Here is a 20,607-nt window from a genome sequence, read left to right on the forward strand (position 1 = left end):
TGATACTGGTTATTTTGTCTTTTCTTGCTGACGACGTTCGTCAATTTTCTGATCCTAGTGTTCTTAGGACCTAGTGCCGCTTGTAATCTCGCCTGCATAGGTACTCATGCAGAGAATCGTGCATTCTACTCAGAATAAATAATAGATGATAGCTCAAGACAATCAAACGGATGGAAAGCGGTTCTGCTGATATGCGGGCAGGGAGACAGGTAAGATTATGGCTGCTGCTTTGTTCTGTCCCATTAGTATTTACAGTTCTAGTGTTTACAGTTGTAGATCAAGTACTTAGGTAGTCAGTGGAGAGCAGATCGCTCCTTAAATAGTCCAGGAGGGCTCTGCCGCTGTCTCTGTCTCTCCATCTGGGCATCACATCCCCTTGTATTTAGCTGTGCGGAAGATCTCAAGAGGATAGAACATCTGCAGTGGCTGGCTGAAAGAAACTGAAGAGGATGATGTAGCTGACTGGACAGACATGCGTTATTTTCCGTTATTGTGAAGAGATTATCTCCATGGATTGACACAGATGGGTTGATCCTGTGGTCCTGGCCTGTTTGACATATCAGCCCTAAGGTACGAGATCCGAAAAGATCTCCTGCATCGCGCACGCCAATCTCAATACAATGTGTGGCTGGTGGATCAATCGCAAATTTCAGGTCTGCGATCAGATCGTGGATGATTATATACCACCGGGCTGCGCATGGAGGATCGCGCACGATATATCCATCTTCCTATCCTTTTCTTCTGCTCTCCTCTCCGTCATCCGTCTACACACCCACTATCTCAAGCAACCTCACAACATGCATCTATTCAGAGCTAGGAGGGGGCTGATCGCTCTCCGTCTCCAACCCATCCCACGCATTCTCCCTGTTTATGCCCTACAGTGTCTGCTGTGAAAACAAGGCCCAGTTACTCACTCCTGGGGCGCATGGCCCAATTTTTGCTATCATGGGCGACCTGGAATCGACGGCAGCTTTGAGGCGTGTTCGGGAAGGAACGCTTCACCACTTCGCTTCGAGGTTCAAGTATTCAGCGCAGCGTCTCTTTGATATTGACACCGCTATGAAGGCGCTCCATTCATACCAGAGCCAAATATCACAGACCTTAGAAGCAGCCAAGACTGCTGATACTTCCTGCGAGAATGTGATAAAAACTGTGACCAACATGACGAAGCCCATGACCGAGACACGCAATTATCTTGTTTCAATGGTTTTTGTCGCTGCCAACCACTTTGGCTGTTGGGATCTGGCGGACTGTGTTGAACTGCTCCTGAAGATCGTCCTTTTGTCTCCGGACAGAAAGGTTATCGTCGGATCAATGCGTGAGATATTCACGGACCTCACCAATTTACCTCCAAACGTGTTGGACAGCAAGCCTACGAGCTTGGACGATAGTGATGAGGAACCGACCCTGAGGCCACTGTTCGACGAGGTGACCAGGCTTGCCCGAAGCCGAGGGTGGGAGGGAGAGAGTATGCCAGGCAGTGTATACGGGAATTTCTGTGCCTACTACTTAGATAGACTAGCTACTACAGTATTGTAAATCTCGTGAGAGAAAGTGCCTGATATCCGTTGTATATTTTGATAGACATTCCTGATATGAATGAGGTGGTTTGAATTTCGTTTTTCCTTTTTCCTTTTTTTTGACGCCCCCGGGGGCCCGCCTGCACCTCCCTCCTCATTCTCTTGAGTCTTAGGTAGGCAACACGCAACAGGATAAGAAAGACAATAGAAATATAGAAACGCTTTAATGGATCAAAAGCAAGAGGGGCAAAAACAAAAAAACCTACAACAGACGGGATTCGCTGGTGGTCACCCACCCAACTACTAACCGCCCGGCGTGTGGCTTAAGTACGGCTGAGCGGACGGGAAGCCCTGTTTTCCACACCCTATGGTCGTAGGTGCTAGATTAGCTGTTAGACGGGCTTTTATGGTACTGATTGCATGGGAATCGATTATAGTGCCATTTTACTGCTATACTACTAGGCCTGATGAATACATAAAGGATGTAATCGACGCAACCTGTATATAGGGTCGACGAGTTTATGGTCCCAATGGTCAAGAATCATGAGTTCCTTCGCCAGCACAACTGGGAAGGCCACATCGGCATCCGCCACAACCCATACACGCACGCCCATGGCTGTGAAGGCATGACGATGTTCGAGAAGATCTCCAAAACGCCAGAACGGCTCGCTCGCTTCAACGACTCTATGGTTAGCCCAAGATTCGGGACAGGTCACCATCGGCATCTACCCTTTTGCTGAAGAACTGGGCAAGCGTGCCAGCGACGACACCGTCACCATGGTCGACGTGGGTGGTGGTCGAGGACATATCCTGCGCCAGATTAAGGAAAGCAGCCCAGGCTTGAAGGGCAGGTTCATTCTGCAGGACAGAGAAGAGGTCATCGAGGACAACAAGGGATCGCTGATCTTGCACTGAATCGAGGCTGTGGCTCATGATTTCTTCAAGCCCCAGCCTATCAAAGGTTCGTCCATCTTCTTTAGCCCCTGTGAGAATCCAACTAATGCCGACTGATCTATCCTCTAGGGGCGCTGGCTTACTACTTCCGCCGCGTTTTCCACGACTGCCTGATGAGCAGGAATATTCTGCAGAACATTGCTGCGGTCATGGATCGTGAGCGCTCGCGGGTGCTGATTACGGAGTTCATCGTCCCAGAGACTGGCAACAGCATGCTGCCTGCGTGGATGGACCAGACGATGATGACATTCGACGGCATGGAGCGGACGGAGAAGAACTTCGCCCGTCTGCTTGATATCTCTGGTCTCAAGCTGGTGAAGATGTGGAGAGCACCAGGAACGCCAGTGGGAGTGGTAGAAGCGAGACTGAAGTAGGGGCATTGTGTCGGTTCCACTGCAAGTTCCTATATTACACCTAATTAGGCTTGATAGAAATGCGATTTTACATTGTAGGTAGATAATGTTTGCCAAACTTATTCAAATTCCTGGGCCAAAAACCTTTGGGTGCACAAAACTCTCTGCCATCTAGGAAATATTATTGCCAGAACAGAATCGTCTGCCATTATGGAATACTCTCGTGCCTTGGGCCTCTTACACAACTGTAGTTTGTGATCTGAACTCGTCCATTTTGCTCATTGGCCTTGTCTGTCCTGTCTGATAATCCTCGTTCACAAATAACGTTTGACATGCGCCATATATGCACAGAGTCGGCCTGAGCGACTGCATGTACGTGAATATAATATATGTACACAGTACAACAGTTTCTTGCTGACGCGTCCATCTTAACTTCTTTTCAGTGGATTATGACCAACCCCAGAGGCTCTGTCAGAGGGGCCGGTTACAGTAGTATGTTTTGCAACCCCATTCTTTTACTTTCCCTTTTTCCCTTTGTGAGCATGCTACGTGTCAGTCCTCACTCTTGGCTAAACTCCCCCTGTCTAGACGAGATTAGACTTCCAATGCATCTGTAAGTGCACCAGTTAGGTAAATGGTGACCAGGGTGTCCATACTGGTTCAACATATGAAACAAAATTCTGTCTCCTAAACTTTGCCACCTCAGTGACACTACCCATCTAGGTAAGTGATCATAGTGACTCGAGTAAGCCAAAACAGAGCTGAGGTAGATGACGCTGCCTATTCCTTAATTTGTGTGTACAGTAAAATGGAATGAAGCCATGGACACCTCATCTCATTTGACTTAGTAACTACTCTTCCTGACCCCTAGCTGGAGGAAAGATCAAAAGCATCGACACTCCTTGTTCGTTCTGAGAATGATTAAGTTCTCATCGGGAGCTACAGAATCTTAATTCTAGGGCGACAGGCCAACATACGGATAGTGACCAGAGGCTGCAGACTGTGCCTGCTGCATTGTTGCATCGAATACCGATATCCACTGCAACGTCCACATATTTTGGGCATCAGGGATATTCCTTCTGCTGCGCGTGAGTGGTTAAAGTAAAGGAAAGAGGGCTTTGTCGAGTTGAGCTTCTGTTTGAGGTAACTTTTGATATCTAGATGCAGTTGGCACTTACTCACGGCCGACCTCCAAACTTTCTCTGCAGGACTGCTTCACCGATTTCCTTCTATGATCTAGTACATTTCAGCTGCAAATGGGAGATAGTTGACACACCTCCATCCTCTGTCCAATTCTATACAATGAGTGCTCAAGATTGAGCTACATATCGCATGATTCAATTTCGGTTTCTACATTTCCACTTTTTCTGTGGTAGAAAAACACAGCCAATATAATCTACGCAAATATGTCTCCTTGGACACCTTTGTATGCATTTGCATAATGCAGATGTATGACATTTTGGGTAGGCTTTTGCCTCGGCCTGGCGGTTATTCTATTGACTTACCTCAAGCTTTTTGCCCACCTTGCTAGCCCCTCGCCAGTAGAAGGTCATCGTCTGCAGCGAGCAGATCGAAGTCCCGTTGGCGAAGGGAGACCAGCTCCCAGCATCGGGCTTTGCCGCGTTCGGTGTGCATCGTGGTCCATCGGACTCGAGACAGTAGCATAGGTATGATTCTCCAGCGGTGATGAGGATCAGCTGTATCATCGTTTCTAGCTTGGATCTACTTCCCGCCCCAATGATTGAGCACATTTCCCGAAATCTTGCTGATGAGTGCGTAAACAGGGTCTGTTTTGTTTTCGCCAGCAAGTACATCTATGAGCCACTGGTTACGAAGGTCGCAGATGGGGCCTTTAGTTGTAACCACGCTCTTTGCAGCCGCGTTGTCATGCTGCACGAGAAACTTTCCGGTCTGATAATTCGATATAGTCGTCCAGAAGAACGGCGGAAACGGGTACGGCTCAAACCGCCAGACTTGCGATTTTGCGTCCTGTCGTGTACTATCGGCGAGTAGCCTGAACGCTTCACGTTTACATTGTAATTCGGCAGCAAGGGGTGCTGGAGGGCTTTCGAGTTTTATCCTTTTGGTCAAAATGTTAACACAGCAGGCCTTTCAAAAGGGGGGAAAATAATAATTAAGAAAAAGAAAGGAAAGGAAGTACCTGTCACCATCATCAACTAGGTTGACTTTCCAATGTTTATTGCGTCCGCTGTGTTGTCTCGAACCCATTCCAGAGTCCAGTGTTGGTTATCCCTGCCCGTCTGGTCATAAACGATAATGGAGGTACAGTCACTCCCGTCCCCTCCTTTGACGTCCAAGACGGAGCCCGAAACTGCATTTCGGATGCGACACTTGCGTCCATCCGGGAGCAGTTCAACAAGCCATACTTGAGAGTATTCCTTCAGCATTCGGTGGGCCGGATACTTTTCCTGGCTGTCGAGATGTACAAGTTCACTGGAGTCGGTTCCACCGACCGTAAGGATTTTCCCGGTCTTTAAATTGCGGATCCAGTATGCACCTTCAGCTAGAGTGATTATTCAACGAGTCAGCATGATATATACCAGGCTCAGAGTGAATGTAGATTGCTTTATCCAAATGACACAGTAGTTCTTACCGATGAGTGGCGACTCTTTTGGCGCCATGATGCCGTGGAGATACGTCGAGCAGTGTAGCAAGGAGGAAAGGAAAAAAAAGACTTTGTCTGCCCGGTTGGATAAAGACGGAAGATTCTTGACACTTTTCTCTGACTCCTTTATGCCATGAATTGATATGCTCTCAGCTGGATTTTATATTATGAACCCTCCACCCCCCACGGATGTAAATGCATACATACAACATTTCCAAAAGACCAATCCGACACCATTGTTCATCATATCGAGAAGCGATCACCGCATCGTCCGAAGAAAGGGAAAGACAAGACTAAGACAGACCACGTCCCTCAGAATGCACGGCTCGCAACCGTGGACGAGGAGGCCATTCGAGAGGCTCTACACTTCGTCATCAGATGGGAAGATGACAGGATCCGGAATAGGCCAAGCGCTGGCACAAGGGTGTCGACAACCAGGCGGGAGCTTGCACGAAATGGTATTGACATCCCTACAAGTCTTCAGGCCAGTTCGGAACAACGTGGATGGATCCGAATTGACATTCAAGGATCCTACGAGGAACGCCCAGGAGAACGAGTTGCAAATATCCAAGGCCAGTGGGGAACAAGGTCTGTCTTTCACATTATTGTACCCACCGGTGTTACTATTGGAAGTGAGATCATCCGACAAGCAATGCGCGAAAGCTTGCGACGGAGCACCAGTGTGATTATTGCACATTCAAATAGCACACCACCAAACGGAGGGGAGATAATCGGGACTACCCCCCCTCCCCCTCCAGGGCCAGACGGCAGAGCGGGAAATGGATGGGTTCTTTTTGCCATTGGGTTGGCAACCTCACTCGTTTCTTCACTGCTTTGAAAAAGAAGACACAGGTTTTGAGTCGGACAGATGTAGTCGATTTGTCAATTTAACCGTATGATAAAAAAAAAGAACATACAAGTAGCTCATTTCTAGCTCTTTCCCTCCTAGATGTTATTGCTTCAATAAAAAATCGATGAGACAGGTAGATAGTTTGTGAGCTGGGTAAATTAGATCCTTCCAATTATCCCACCTCTTTTCCCTTGCCCTATCTATAGGTCTACACACCGGAATAATAAGTACTAATGGAACAGAGTAAACAAACACCCGTCATCCTACCTGCCTACATATTAATCAAGGTGGTTATTAGTCAGCTTGAAATAAAAGAAAGCAAGGAAAAGATACCGCCAATACAATCATAATAATATATGCATAGGTAAGAAGGCAGATTACTGGGAGTACAGTGCCTATCTAGGTACCTACCTGGTACCTAATTCTCTCTATTCTTTATTTATCTATCTACGACACCTAATAACATAGAAGTAGTATTTTATGTTATTGCTCAGTTCAGCATCACTATAGAACCTGCTTCAGGCTAAGTAAGATATGGTACCTATGACTATTTATGCTTAAGAATCGTTTCTGAAAACATTTATAGGAATACTAGTCCATTATTGTCTTTAGAAAATAGGGACTCTGTAGAAGATCAACATTTAATAAGAGATAGAAGTGATGAATGGGCAAAGTGTTAATATCAACTTCTCAGTCTTCTAGGAGCATTGTTACCGCATTCAATAGAAAATAAAATTGATATAATATGAGAGAAATCTCAATCACATCCCATAAATAAAGCGCAACCTTATTTGATTATCCTTTTCTCTTCTGGCAGACGCTTATTGAGATACAAGATATTCTTCTGCATGTACTTATCTTATTGGAGACCCCTCAAGAATCTCCATAAATGAATCTATCAGATAGCTGCAGTGGCTGTGCCTGTCTAGATACGAGTCTACTTACTGTGCTTGTTATCAAAAATGCTTCATCTATTTGACCCTGTCATTATTTTTTTTCTAGTGGGAGGATTCATACCAACTACCAAGGAGATACTGTTTAGAGCTAAAGAAATGAGAATAGAGAATAACATATTGTCTATTTTTAGGGATCAGCGTAGTTGTATAATACTGAAGAGTGGAGGACCCAAAAAAGGAATTTTAGTACTAGAAGAATGTATTAAGTGGAAAAAAAGGAGGACGGCTATGAGAAGGAGGGAGACGACGAGGCGGTGGAAGGAGTGGAGGTTCAGTATGAGTACTAGTAAGATGCATCTGGGAATAAATGTGAGATTGGAGGAGATTGACAATTCCGGTATGCTCTCTGTCTCTTGCATTCCACAGGGCTGTATAACCCTCCCTATCCTTAATGTCAACATCAATGTCTGTATGCTGTAGCAGCAGCCTGACTATTCTCTCATGCCCTCCTCTTGTAGCTATTGATAGTGCTGTACGTCCATGATGGTCTGCAGCATTGACATTAATGCCATTATGCTCCAGTAACAGCTTGACTATTTCCTCATGCTTTTTCTCTGCTGCATAGGATAGTGGTGTATACCTGTCGCAGTCTTGGGCATTGACATCAATGTCACACTCCAGCAGCAGTTTGACTACCGTCTCATGTCCTTGAATTGCTGCATAGTGTAGAGGCGCCCGTGCATCAGAGTCCTTGCTGTTAACCCTGATAATCCGACGCTCTAACAGTAGCTTGACAACTTCTTCATGCCCATGCTCTGCTGCATAAGATAGTGGTGTTCGTCCATTGGCATCCTCGGTGTCAGGCTCAACATCACCGTGGCCCAGTAGCAGTTTTGCAGCGTGCTCATGTATCCAGAATCTCTCTGACTTGGCGATGTTCTTTTGACACAATGCATGCAAGGCAGTACGGCCAAAAATGTCTCTTCTGTTGACAGGAATTTGTGGAATAATGCCTTCTGAGCTAAAACTCTGATAAGTCCACCACAATGACAGACTTTTCTGTTCATCGACGGCGACATGCAAGACTGTCCTGTCCAAAAGATCTGTCTCTGAAAGTATATGGGGATGGTAGTCCACCATTGTCTTTAGAAAATAGGGACTCTGTACGAGATCAATATAGTGAGAAATAGGCTTGATGAATCGGCGAGTGACGATATCGACTTCCCAGCCTTCTAGGAGCTTTTCTAGCCCTGCTGCATATTCTGTATGGAACGACTGAAGTCCATCAATCTCCTTCACTAAGTCAACTCCCACTTCATCCGGGGGCTTCCCTCTTAGGAGTATACGGGCAACAAAAGTTCTCTGCAGTGTTTCCGCGGTTGCAAAATCTCCTATCAGATCCAATTGGCCGATGAGGGCTCGTAAATGTTCGTCATCGTCGACGGAAAAAGACTCTGAGCCCCCATCTAAGAGCTTTGGAACCAGTATTGCTTCGGCGAATCTACCGGTTTCTTCTAGTGTATGAGAGAGCTCCTCCACTCAACCAAGACCGTTCCACCACTTTTCTTCTCCTTCCGCATCAGCACCATCTGAGGCTGCTGTTTCGCAACACCAACAAAGATACCATTCTGCTGCTCCTATACCACCATCTCACTCCACACCTACAAGCCTACCAGCCGCAGATCGGCCGCAAGCCGCGTTGCTAGAAGCTCCCGCCGCCGCACTGACAAGGTACCACCCCACATCTACGGGCCTCTCCGCAGCCGCAAGACTGTCGCGAGTCGCGCTGCAAGAGCCTCGTGCAGTAGTCCCAGCAAGAGCACACTAACAATCAACAATTGCACAAGCATTTTAATAAGAGAAGGAAGTTTTTTTGGGATTCTGTTCACCATAGAGGCAAGGTGTGATTTTGGTTTGGGGGGAGCATGTTTTGGGAAATGTACTGCGCATATAATGTTGATTACATTTTCTCTCTTTTTACTTATAATCCTACTAACTTTTTATGTCTTTGTATTATATGCGAAGTGTATTTGTTCTTACTTTTATTTCTGGATTACATACCCCCTTTTGCCGATAGAGCAGAGATGAATAGAAATTTATAAATACGACTAATCATCTATATCGATCTAATCTATTCTCTAGACCTGTGTGTGGTCTGTCTAGTAGACAAGACATGTTGGTGTCAATCCTTTGCAGCAAAAGGATCCTTGGTAAGAATGCCAGGTGCCCACCAGTACCAAGTAGTATATGTAGTATATGTACTTTATTAAAGAAGGTTAGTCTACTACAAAACACTCGATTATTCTACACCTTCCTAATGGTCGTTTGTTGATTATGTGCTTTATTTTCATTGCTCGACTACTCGACCAGATATACGTATTTGGGTCCTGTGAGGGGTAAAAAGGTACACTAGCATCCAAAGCATCCAAAGAGAACCAAGACAAATGCTCAGTCTAGAAGGCTGATGTAATTCAAGGAGCAGCCTGACAGAGTCAACATTGATGCATCCAACAGCATAAAGCAAAAGTACCTCCGTGTCAAGAACATCAATCATTCATGTAATGCAATGCAATGCAATGCAATTTCGTACCGTGCAATTGTCATGTCATGCTGTACGTGTCGTGCAGAAACAAAAAACCAATCGAGAATCGATATCCAACAAACAAATCGACAAAACCGACGTAGGTACTCATCATAGATTCATAGTAACAGTCATACTATTGCTATGCACGAGCAAACACGGCGGCAAGCCCTGACACAGCACCTCCATATCGCTCACGTACGACTCGCTGGCTGCTTCGTCGAGTGAGGTGCCCTCCACGGGCGACGGCAGAGTCGTGAATATTACCGCCGTCTCCTTGCTGTGCTTCACCATCAGCTCGTTCAGGATCAGATGCTGCGCACGGCACGGGAGGTCGTTGAAGGAGAGCGGGATGGCTGCCGGGGCTGGGAAGCCGGAAGCGGGTCTGTCGTTTGTTTCGGATGACGAGGATGAAGAGGACGACGGAGAGTGGTGGGCGTAGATCGATTCGTGGGCGTGAGGAGACCGCGAGGGTTGCTGATCACGATCACGGGGCGGAGAGCTTGCGAACATGATCGAGGGGCCTGTGCCTTCTTCGGTGCTGACCTTAGCTTCCGGGATCGGGGACGAGGAGAATCGGGCACTGCTGGAGTTGGTGTGCTTCATTGGAGGCCGCAACCCAGCAGATGGGTTGGTCGGGGTGCCTTCATCTTCCGCTGTCGCGGTCATTGATGGGATAGATTGCTGGGGGAGTCGGTCTTCGGGTTCGGGTTCGGTAGAAGTGTCGACCAAGGCCATGTCGGACACAGCATCAGACGGTTCCTGGGGACTAGGAAATATATCCGGCCTCTTGAAGTTCGGCGTCAGGCTGCCTTCTTCGTCATCGTCGCCGCTCACGTATGCATCGAATTCGCTCTCGCTGCCGGACGATTCCTCGCTGGTAGCTACCTGGTAGTCGACGAGAGTGTCCAACAAGCGGTGGGTCTGCATACCCAGATTCAGGCCACCGATGCTCCCAATGGACCGTCTCCTCTTTGAAGTCCGAATCCATTTCCGGAGCCCGTCAAACCTTTGGCTAAGAGGTCTCTGCCCGCCCTCTTGGAAGGTGGAGTTCGGCCAGGTGGGCATGGATCCTAACAGCTGCGCCACCTTGCTCAATTTTCCTCGTCCCCGGGAGCTCCGGGCACTCTCACGGAACTTTTGGATGTCTTGCCACCAGCCCTCGTCCTTCAGGATGGAGTTGACAGTATCCCAAGAATCTGCGGTCTCCGGAGACTTGTCGCCGTTGACAATTACCTGATAGGACTTCAAGTCACCGCACGCGAGATAGTAAACGACCACTTGGGCCTCAATCCGAAGCTTCTCTAGAAGAGCTTCGACTCGTCCACGTTCTTCCTCAACATCTGACTCGTATTCAACAAAGACCACCACACGCAGCTTGTACGACTTCTTCCAGGATGGTACGGTGTGAAGGATGCAGCCCAGCTGAAGAATAAGGGTGTAGGTATCGAAATTCGTCGTCAACACGTTCTGTTTGCTCTCGTTGTCTGTGGCAAGCTCTGCGGACATCTGGATGGGCCAGAGGTCTATATATTTCTTCGTGTTCTTCCCACGCGGATTGGGCAATTCCAGTTCTTCAAACCCCCTGGCAACTGCAACGTTGATTCGCAGCTTGAACAGCAGATCTTCAAGGACAGTCAGATAGGTTTTGACGCTACTTGACGTCTCCGGCTTGCAAATCTCTGGCGCCCGATCGTCTCTTCCATGCGAACTCAACGACCGTCTTCTCCCTCTCGCACTCAACGGGCGATTGAAAACCTCACCAAGCAGTTCATCTTTGCGATATTGGTCGATAACAACGATGTTTGGTCGCATCCCCCCCAGCCCAGAATTCAAGACTGTATTTCGGATTCCCCACTCTGCGGTCGGGGCCACTGAAATGTTAATGAACGCCTTGATCTTTGTGTATTCGACGAACTTTGTCCATGCAGTCTGTTGACGGCGAGCTTCCGGAACTGCGCCAGAAAAGTCGTCTGTCATAATGATATGGGCTAGGACAAACAGTGCACCCTTCTTGAGCGAGTTGCAAAAATGGATCATTTTGTACTGCGTTTCGTAGTCATTCACGAAAAGAAGGATCTGCGGCCGCCAGAACTTGACATGCTCCTGCTTGAGTCGGAGCAAGTATTTGCGGACCTGGTGATAGATCAGGCTTTGGCTTACATCTCCCCACGACTTTGGCGGCGACGTGTAGTGTATCAGCAAGAAGAGGACGATAAGTATGCCAACGCATGCCGTTGCATAGAGACCATCCACAAAGAACATACTGACTCCGCTAATCAAAGCGCCTGCAGCAGCCGTCTGCCAGTTGAAGTAGTGGAATGACGGTCTGAAGTTCGGTGCGGAGCCGATCTTCAGCAGGAAACAGGCCAGGTTGGTTACCAGGAATGTCATCAGATAGGTCATGGTTATGAACGAGGCGATGCGGTTGATATCAAAGAGCATCGTGAGTTGAGTGACGACAAATGTTAGGATGATGGCATACGTGGGCTCATCATGCTTCTTGGTACCCTGCCCAAAGATCGAAAGACCCGGCAGCAAGCCGTCTCGTGCGATGGCCTGCAGCAACTTGGCGGACCCGATCACACCCATCAGAGACGAGAAGAAACTGGACGCAAACTCGCCAAGAAGGATGATAACGCCAGAAATGTTGGTCTACTATTGCGTGAGTAGTATAGTCGTAAGAACTGAGGCGTAGGGACTTACCACTTGAATGACATTGGTATTGTTATAGAATGAATCCCTTGTAATGGAAGCGGCCATGGAAAGAATAACTATGGCATAAGTGACAAAGGTCAAGGCAAGTCCGGAGAGCGTGCCCTTCGGGATCGATCTGCTTGGGTTCTTTAGGTCCCCGGACATGCTGGCACCACTGGTGATAATTAGCTGACCGTTCATTCTCCCCGCCATAAGATATACCTACGCGAATATGCCTCCGGTAGCCGGGAATAAGATTCCAAACAGGTCTTGGAAGGTTTCTCTCCCTTTGAGCTGGCTACCAGCAGCTCCCTTTGTGAATCTTGGTTTTAGGTTCTCCAAGAAAGTCTGCCAGCTGAGCCCGGTAAACTCGACCCCCAGCCGCGGTATTGAGAACGGTTTTAAAATGATTGCAGAAAGGGGAATGCTGAAAGTCGCGATCAGTAAGATGAAAAGCAACCCATTGCTGGCTCTAGCGAAAATGCCGCTGCCAGCTAGACAGATTGCCGTGCAGAGAACCAGAACAATGGTCTCCCAGAGATACTGCCACCAAAAACCTTCCTCGAGAAAGTTTGACCAAGTGCCAGACTTGGTACCGAAGTTTTGAGCGAAACAGTCGACGAGACCAACCGCATTCATGCCGGTGTTGAAAACAAATCCCAGATAGAATACTATACCGATGGAGCCGCCAAACTCTGGTCCCAGAGACCTAGATATCAGGTAATACGCGCCTCCTCCTCGAACGGTCCCATTTGTTGCAATTGCAGAGATGGACATGGTCGTCACGAGATTGATCAAATACGCAGCAACCAGCATGCCTACAGAGCAATATTCAGCAATGTGTCTACCCCACTGACAGGCTACTTACCCAGCATGCCTAGAACGCCACTTTGTCCCAGGATAAACCCAAAACGAAGGAACATGAGGATGCTTAGCACGTTCAGGGTTGTCGGGACGAAGACCCCGGAGAAGGTCCCGAGCTTCTCGGACGTCTCACTTGCACGCGCCTTCTGCGCATGCCTCTCCTTTCTGTCGCCATCATGTCCCAGGTGGACTTCACCTGTCAACGAGGCATGTCGCAGGAGGCTCGGACCCGCGCTATCTTGCTCTTGATGGTTCCCGCCCTTGTCCCACCATCCAAAGAGACCTCCGAACAGCTTCCGGGCCAGGGCATGATCGCGTGGAGATGGCGGAGATCTCGCGTTCAATGGCTCATAGGGACTTGCGGACTGAGTCGCCCGGAGGTCAAATCCCCGATTGACAAGCAGCGGAGAGGCACTGGGGGAGTCGCTGGGAGCAAGCCTGGCGACATCTTCAGCAGCGGTGCGAGTGGAAAAGTTGGGCCGCTTCCGAGGCCCGGGCCCGTCAGCGGTCATCTTGCAGATCGAGCTCAGCTAAGACGCCTCAGATCTTATCGCCGGACGCAGGACATGGCGAGTTATCAACGAATTCCAACCCTGGCTGTTTGCAGCAACCGTCTTCCCAGCAGGAGGTCAAGTTTGGGAACAGCACCACGGGCCCGGGGAGGTCATAAAAAGGGACCAAGGGACGACGTGGACGATCGCAGAGACGGAAACCCAGCCCGCAATCAGGAACGATATCTTATATATGCAAGGGAGACACGGCGGCTGGAGGGCTGGACTGAGTGGACTCGCGGCCGAAGGGCAGATCCAGCAGCTCCACCGATCCCCGTCTCGTATCCCTTTGTTCCTCCCGGATGACCTCATGGGCGGCAGCGATCGTCGGCCAAACACCGCAAACACGCCGTGTCCGACCGCCCATGTCGGTCAGCCGAGTCCTGTCGAGTCCTCCCCGATCCTCTCGGCTCTGTCGAGCTCTGAGCTTCCTGTAACTATAGGCTGTTCTGTTGACAATCCTTATCGACAGCATCTCATCTCATAGCCACCCGTCATCTCCCGCTCCCCCCGTACTGGGCGGAGCCGCGTCCTGACGCGCATCATTGCTTGTTTGGAATTCCACGGCTTCACTGCCCCTAGCCAGGTCACCGCACCACCCTTCTGACACGGCTATCTCTCTCGCGATCCCCTGGCAGGTATATACACAGAAGTCGGGGTTAGGAACATCGGGTTCGCGTTGGCAACATGTCAGACAATGGGGAGGGACCTTCGTCCACTCAGCCCAGGCGAGTTCCCACTGGGAGGTCGGGGTCTTCCATCCGTTCAGGTCGGTCTGGGTCTCCTGCAACAGGCCGGCCCCTCACACGGCAAGCCTCGATTGCACGACTCGCTTCTCCAATACCCTCTCCTTCGAATGCAGGCTCTCGCTCCCCAGTGAGACGGGAGACAACCCCGGACAGATACCAGGACCTCCCCACTCTGGAGAACGGATCGTCTCTGCCAGGTCCTGGACCGTCTGCCCTTTCCTCTGCAGTTCAAGATAGCCTGCGTCGTACTCCTTCACGGTCCGCAACACCCCCCAGACGAACGGCCTCCCCGGCCGTACAGCAGAATACTTTGGTCGATAAGCTAGCCAAGACAAGCTATGGTTCCTACGACAACAAAGCAGGCAGAGAAGGCTCGGTGTACTCTGGTACGGCACCGTACGAGGACCCTGAGGTCGTGAGAAGGCACTTGGTTTTGCCTCAGAATTTTCCAGACGGTCGGGGTTTCAAGTCCGGGGAAATTGACGACGACGATGAATTCTCCAGTCTGAAACTCCAGGGAGGTGATATCACCAGACAAGTCTACCGCTGGACGGAGGATGCAGAGGCACAATCTTTGAGGTCCCGAAGGCATGCCCGAAGCCGGAGTTTCACTATCAACCGACCGGAGCCGGAGAGCGAGACCATGAATATCAACTCCATCAGAGTCCCTGGAGGATTCCGAAGAGACTATTTGCGGAGGACTGCTGGGAGCCCGGCACCACACGTTCTCCGTGGTTCCCCGGCGCCAACACAGCGGCAAGCTGAACCCCAATTCCTTACCAGCAGCTTTCTCGAATTCCTGACTCTCTACGGCCACTTTGCCGGTGAAGAACTCGAAGAGGATGACGAGGTACTTGAACCAGACGAGTATTTCTCCGATACCTATGAAGGGGCTTATGGTCCGGAAGAAAGACTGCCAGGGGAGGAGTCCGCGTTGCTCCATCCGGACACACATGGGAAGAGGAGGCGCAAGCACAAGGAGCGTGCGGTTGCAGGTACCACCAGCACCAGTGGGGCTGCAATGCTTCTCCTCAAGTCTTTTGTCGGCACGGGTGTTCTGTTCTTGCCGAGAGCCTTCATGAACGGAGGCATGCTGTTCAGCAGCGTGGTGCTGACTGCCGTCTCCCTAGTCAGCTACTACTGCTTCGTTTTGCTGGTTAACTCGCGCATGAAAGTTGAGGGTTCCTTTGGTGATATTGGCGGCGTCCTGTACGGCAAGCAGATGAGAAGAATCATCCTGGGCTCCATCGTTGTGAGCCAGCTGGGGTTCGTAGCTGCGTACACTGTTTTCACGGCCGAGAATTTGAAGGCTTTTGTTCTTGCCGTCAGCAAGTGCAAGTCGTTCGTTGACATCAAGTACATGATATTGCTGCAGCTGATTATCTTCCTCCCGCTCTCCTTGGTCCGCGATATCAGCAAACTGGGCTTTACCGCTCTCATTGCAGATGCTTTTATTGTCTTGGGGCTCATTATCCTCTATTATTACGATATTGCTGCGATCGTCGAGCAGCGCGGTGTTGCAGACATCCAACCCTTCAACCCGTCGACCTGGACCCTCTTCATCGGTACCGCCATCTTTACCTACGAAGGCATTGGCCTGATCATCCCGATCCAGGAATCCATGAAAAGGCCGGAGAAGTTCCCCCACGTCCTCGCGGGCGTGATAGTAGGCATCACGGTCGTGTTCCTGACAGCCGGCGCTCTCGGATATGCCGCCTACGGTTCCGCAACCAAGACGGTCGTAATCCTCAACCTTCCCCAGGAGTCCAAGTTTGTAAATGCAGCTCAGTTCATGTACTCGCTGGCGATCCTGCTGAGCACGCCGCTCCAGCTGTTCCCGGCGATCAGGATCTTGGAGAACGAGCTCTTCACGCGGAGCGGCAAGTATCACCCGGGCATTAAATGGAAGAAGAACTTTTTCCGATTTTCGCTGGTCATGCTGTGCGCATTCATCGCATGGGGAGGAGCGAGTGATCTTGACAAGTTTGTCGCGCTGATCGGAAGCTTTGCCTGCGTTCCGTTGGTCTATGTTTATCCGGTATGTTCTTCTCTCATAATATCAAGCATTGCGTGCTAATTCGAACTTCTACAGCCTATGCTCCACCTTCGAGCCTGCGCGCAGTCCAGACGGCAACAGATCGCCGACATCGCACTCGCCTGCTTCGGTGTCATCGGCTGTGTCTACACCACCACGCTGACCATCTACAACTGGATCAACGCACAGCCCGACACGACCCCCGGGTACTGCGATTCGAAGTAAACCCCAATCAACCTTGATTGTCATCCACATCTTGGACTCTTGGATTCAATCAAGGTCAGTCCCCTCCCTTATAATAAATCTAAGGATTGCAGAGTCTGCGAAACTCAACCCTTAGGTGTCGGCCGCTGTTTATTACTGCGGCCCTGTTCGTTGCGATACGAACTTACTACTGCTGTCCTTCGTGTTCAACACGGCCTCCTTTCTCAACTCAGCATTTCCACATGAGCGTCGTACCTCTAGATTTGTTTGGAAAGTTATTAGAATGTCCGTCACGAATTGCATTCCTTGGTTCATTCCATCTTTAGTTAGCCCATGGAGGACGGCTACAGCTTTACATAGAATTTGAGTTCTTCTTGCATGAGTGGATTGGAGCGAGGAACGCAAGTTGGTTTTTTTTTGGTTTGAGATTTTGCTTCTTTACTTTTTGGTCTTTTTTTTTGTACTTTCGTTGTTTATGTTCATGTTTCGCCTACCTGCCTAGCCTGGCGGCTGCTTTGGCTTTGGTTTTTTGCTTTTACTTTCTTACACGTACCCGTTGACTTTTTTTTCGTTTAACGTTATCAGTTTAGCAGCAGAGCGTTCGATGACTTGCTTTGATTGGTTGGTTGGTTAGATACGATAAGATACCTAGACAGATCAGACAGTCAGTCGGTCACTCTTGCAATTGGAAATTGGAAATTGAACTTGGGATTTGATTTAAACATCAATGTTTTGGTTTGGATACATATAATTGAAGCGCCATCGCCATGCTGCCCGCCAAACCTTGACCGTTTTTCTTCGTTCCATTTCATATGCAGTACGTACTATATACAAAGGTTGTTACCAAACTGAAAAGGGGGAAAACGTAGATAGGACAGGATAGATAAGGTAGGTAGATGTGAACCGATTCCTCCATCGTGCCCTGGTTGCTCTGCGGTGCGTGTGACTCATCTCAAGACGCCCTCGAAGGCACCTTGGTTCCACTGGATAAAGACACCGGATCAGTGCCCCATGTTTCCTTTTCGTTTCCCGCACCCTGGCACAGCTCGTCTTTCTATCTCTCTGTGTAGAGATGGATTTGGGATCTATGGTATTATCGGACCACCAACCAACCGCTCCAACTCAATCTCTCTCTCTCTCTATGCGACGCAAACCCAATGCGATGCAAGAAAACGGAACCGAAACCGCTTAACCTAATTAAGCCTGAGCAGCCTCCTTGCCCTCCTGCGCGGCCTTCTCAGCGAGAGCGGCTTCCCGGCCTCCCCAGCTAGAAAAGAAAAAAATACCATCAGTCACTTGTTCATCCAGTATCACGGTTTACATGTATATATATATATGTGTGTGTGTGTGTGTATGGTGGGGAAAGACATACTGCCAATACTTCAAATACCGCACGCCCTGCGTGGCCTGGGCGGAAAAGTTGATGGCGTGGCACGCGAAGAGGAGGTAGTTCTTGGGGGTGACGGCCAGGGCGTAGCGCGCGAAGACGGCCGAGTAGATGGTGAGGGCGCCGGTCATTTTGCCGGAGATGCTGTTTTCGATCACCGTCGCGTTAGCGCATCGCTGTCGTTGTATATATATACATATGCGTATTGTATGTATTTGTATGGAGAGAGAGGTGAGAGTTTGGGAGCGTACATCTCAGGATCCTTCTGGGTGTCCATCACGGCGGCGATGGGAATACCGAAGTTGGAGGCAGGGCCCCAGAAATCTGTGAACAAGCAAAATTAGTATTAGCATTTTTTCGATCTTTTTAATTCTCCTAATCACTGCATTATATATAATTCTTTTTATCTCCATCCCAGACCTGTCGCATTCGTCCCAAAATATCAAATCAATCTTTGCGGGGAAAAACTAGGGCGGCGGGCAAACTCACGCGTTGAGCAGACATAGTCCAGGACCTTGTTCGAGCGGATCTTCGCATTGATCGCCTTGATAGCGGCCGCCATTTTGCAAATAAAAAAGAAAGGAAAGGAAAATGTGAGGACAGAGGGGAGAGATTGCGGAGGGAGAGCCGTAGGAGAGGAGAGACAGCGCAACGAGAACGTTCGGGGAGGGAGGTCGGGAGAAATGAGTGATTGCCAGTCACCACACCGGCTTCCCCAAGGGGCGCGAGTCGGAGTTAGACGGGGTTGTGGTCACGTGTGCTGACTGGCCCCGTTTTGCTGCGGGGATAAACCGTGGATATCGGATAGTCACTCTACAGAGGTATTCTTGACGATGTAGTAATCAAATAGGCAAGATGGTCAATTGACTAGATTCTGGCTGGATTTCTAGCATTACTTTTCAGGGCTAAAGTTATATGCCACGTTGCTCTCGATACTGTCTGACCTCATCCGCACGCGCCGCAACGCCTCGCCCGGTAGATAAATCGGCATGCTCTACCTTTTTACAGGCCTTTAACAGGATGGTGCTTCTAGCTGATATGTTCATCCATCGGACACGGTTTGCAAATTCTGTTAGATTATACTGCCACTCTCAATACTAGTCCTCCTTCACCTGCCACCAAATCCTGGTGGGGGGTATCCTCGTCCCTGTCCTGGGGGCTGGAAGCCTGGTGGTGGTTGGAATCCGGCAGCTGCAGAATCAAGTCAGTAGGTGGACGGTAATGAAGATACGGATGGTACTTACGAGGTCCTCCTGGCGCACCCGGTGCGAATCCAGGTGGGGGAGCAAAGCCAGCTGAATGAGAGTCAGCATATTCTCTAGAGAGCAGCGATGACGGTTGAAACTTACGTGGTCCTCCAGGTGGGCCTCCACGGCCAGCAAATCCTGGTGGTGGTCCGCCAGGGAAACCACCAGGCGCGGGAGGGAAGCCTCCGAATCCACCGGGTGGTGGTGGTGGTGGTCCTCCCACACCGGCAGCAGGACCTCCCAGTCCGACAGGAAGGCCTCGTCCAGCGGGTCTGCTAATTCCAGGGCCAGCGGCAAGAGTGGTGGCCGCCGTCGCGGCAGTGCCACCGGGTATGCTCGTTCCCAAGCGCGCTGAGGGGTCTGCAGGAGGGGGTCCGTCGACTGAGCAAGAGACAACATGCGTGCCGCGAACGATCGTAAGACCGAGAGTTCTCTTCTCCTCGGACTCGACGAGCGGGACGTTTGTAGCACCTGGGGGCTGCTTCGCGGCTTTCCGTTTGATGCGGCGGAACTCTTCTGTGTCTGCCAGGACGAGGTTCATGTGCTGGAAAAGTCAGTATGTCTATGCATCTCATGTAAAAAGATGACATGGATGCCTACCTTGTCGAACGCGAGCATCTGCCCGGTCATCTGTCGGCCATCGTTCAGGGTCACCCTCATCCGGTAGTTGATCTGCGACGCGTTAGATCTGCGGTCCTACGAGTATCGCTATCCGACAGAGAGACATACGAGGTTTTGCTGCAGAATGGTTAGCTGTGCTGGTCAACAAGCTCTGCACGCGACGCGGAGCTACTCACCATCTTGCCCTGCTTGTTTGCGGCCGCCATGTTGGCTGGGGTGCGCACGAATGCGACTTGGCAGGATCCAAAGAATGCACAGAAAGCAGAAGCAGAGGCTCCCACTGGTAAGCGTCGTGCTGCGGAGAGCTCGACGTTGGCCGGGTTTGGTGATGCTGAGCTCTGGCGTATCAAGACGAAGTTCGCTGGGCGGCTCTGCGCTAGCGCCAGCCGACGCGCCAAGACGCTAAGGGCTTTCGCTTCCAGCCCAGCCCACACAGCACTTTTGCACACTTTCGTCCTCGACCGATTCCTCG

The 20,607-nt window shown here is 49.9% G+C and overlaps 6 protein-coding genes across 6 annotated transcripts; 2 read left to right on the forward strand and 4 right to left on the reverse strand.

Moving 5' to 3' along the window:
* Nucleotides 1-945: 945 nt before the first annotated feature.
* VTN00DRAFT_8455 (uncharacterized protein) lies at nt 946-2,848 on the forward strand (the record flags this gene model as incomplete). Its single annotated transcript, XM_069435311.1, has 5 exons — nt 946-1,454; nt 2,029-2,209; nt 2,274-2,396; nt 2,466-2,481; nt 2,544-2,848. 5 exons carry the CDS (start codon nt 946-948, stop codon nt 2,846-2,848), a joined length of 1,134 nt encoding a protein of 377 aa, XP_069285270.1.
* Nucleotides 2,849-4,549: 1,701 nt separating this feature from the next.
* VTN00DRAFT_8456 (uncharacterized protein) lies at nt 4,550-5,469 on the reverse strand (the record flags this gene model as incomplete). Its single annotated transcript, XM_069435312.1, has 3 exons — nt 4,550-4,907; nt 5,015-5,351; nt 5,442-5,469. The coding sequence occupies 3 exons, from the start codon at nt 5,467-5,469 to the stop codon at nt 4,550-4,552; spliced, it is 723 nt and encodes a 240-aa protein (XP_069285271.1).
* A 4,422-nt stretch (nt 5,470-9,891) lies between these two features.
* VTN00DRAFT_8457 (uncharacterized protein) lies at nt 9,892-13,853 on the reverse strand (the record flags this gene model as incomplete). Its single annotated transcript, XM_069435313.1, has 4 exons — nt 9,892-12,435; nt 12,487-12,652; nt 12,704-13,295; nt 13,346-13,853. The coding sequence occupies 4 exons, from the start codon at nt 13,851-13,853 to the stop codon at nt 9,892-9,894; spliced, it is 3,810 nt and encodes a 1,269-aa protein (XP_069285272.1).
* Nucleotides 13,854-14,579: 726 nt separating this feature from the next.
* VTN00DRAFT_8458 (uncharacterized protein) lies at nt 14,580-16,901 on the forward strand (the record flags this gene model as incomplete). The annotated part of the gene is made up of 2 exons (XM_069435314.1): nt 14,580-16,679; nt 16,734-16,901. The coding sequence occupies 2 exons, from the start codon at nt 14,580-14,582 to the stop codon at nt 16,899-16,901; spliced, it is 2,268 nt and encodes a 755-aa protein (XP_069285273.1).
* Nucleotides 16,902-18,077: 1,176 nt separating this feature from the next.
* On the reverse strand, nt 18,078-18,829 carry VTN00DRAFT_8459 (uncharacterized protein; the record flags this gene model as incomplete). The annotated part of the gene is made up of 4 exons (XM_069435315.1): nt 18,078-18,147; nt 18,253-18,411; nt 18,519-18,591; nt 18,757-18,829. The coding sequence occupies 4 exons, from the start codon at nt 18,827-18,829 to the stop codon at nt 18,078-18,080; spliced, it is 375 nt and encodes a 124-aa protein (XP_069285274.1).
* Nucleotides 18,830-19,375: 546 nt separating this feature from the next.
* Nucleotides 19,376-20,341, reverse strand: VTN00DRAFT_8460 (uncharacterized protein; the record flags this gene model as incomplete). Its single annotated transcript, XM_069435317.1, has 6 exons — nt 19,376-19,458; nt 19,512-19,562; nt 19,617-20,058; nt 20,115-20,186; nt 20,244-20,252; nt 20,312-20,341. 6 exons carry the CDS (start codon nt 20,339-20,341, stop codon nt 19,376-19,378), a joined length of 687 nt encoding a protein of 228 aa, XP_069285275.1.
* Between the last annotated feature and the right edge of the window lie 266 nt (nt 20,342-20,607).

This window comes from Thermoascus crustaceus (genome assembly GCF_041956765.1).
Source record: "Thermoascus crustaceus strain CBS 181.67 unplaced genomic scaffold VTN00scaffold_6, whole genome shotgun sequence".
Classification (NCBI taxonomy): domain Eukaryota; kingdom Fungi; phylum Ascomycota; class Eurotiomycetes; order Eurotiales; family Thermoascaceae; genus Thermoascus; species Thermoascus crustaceus.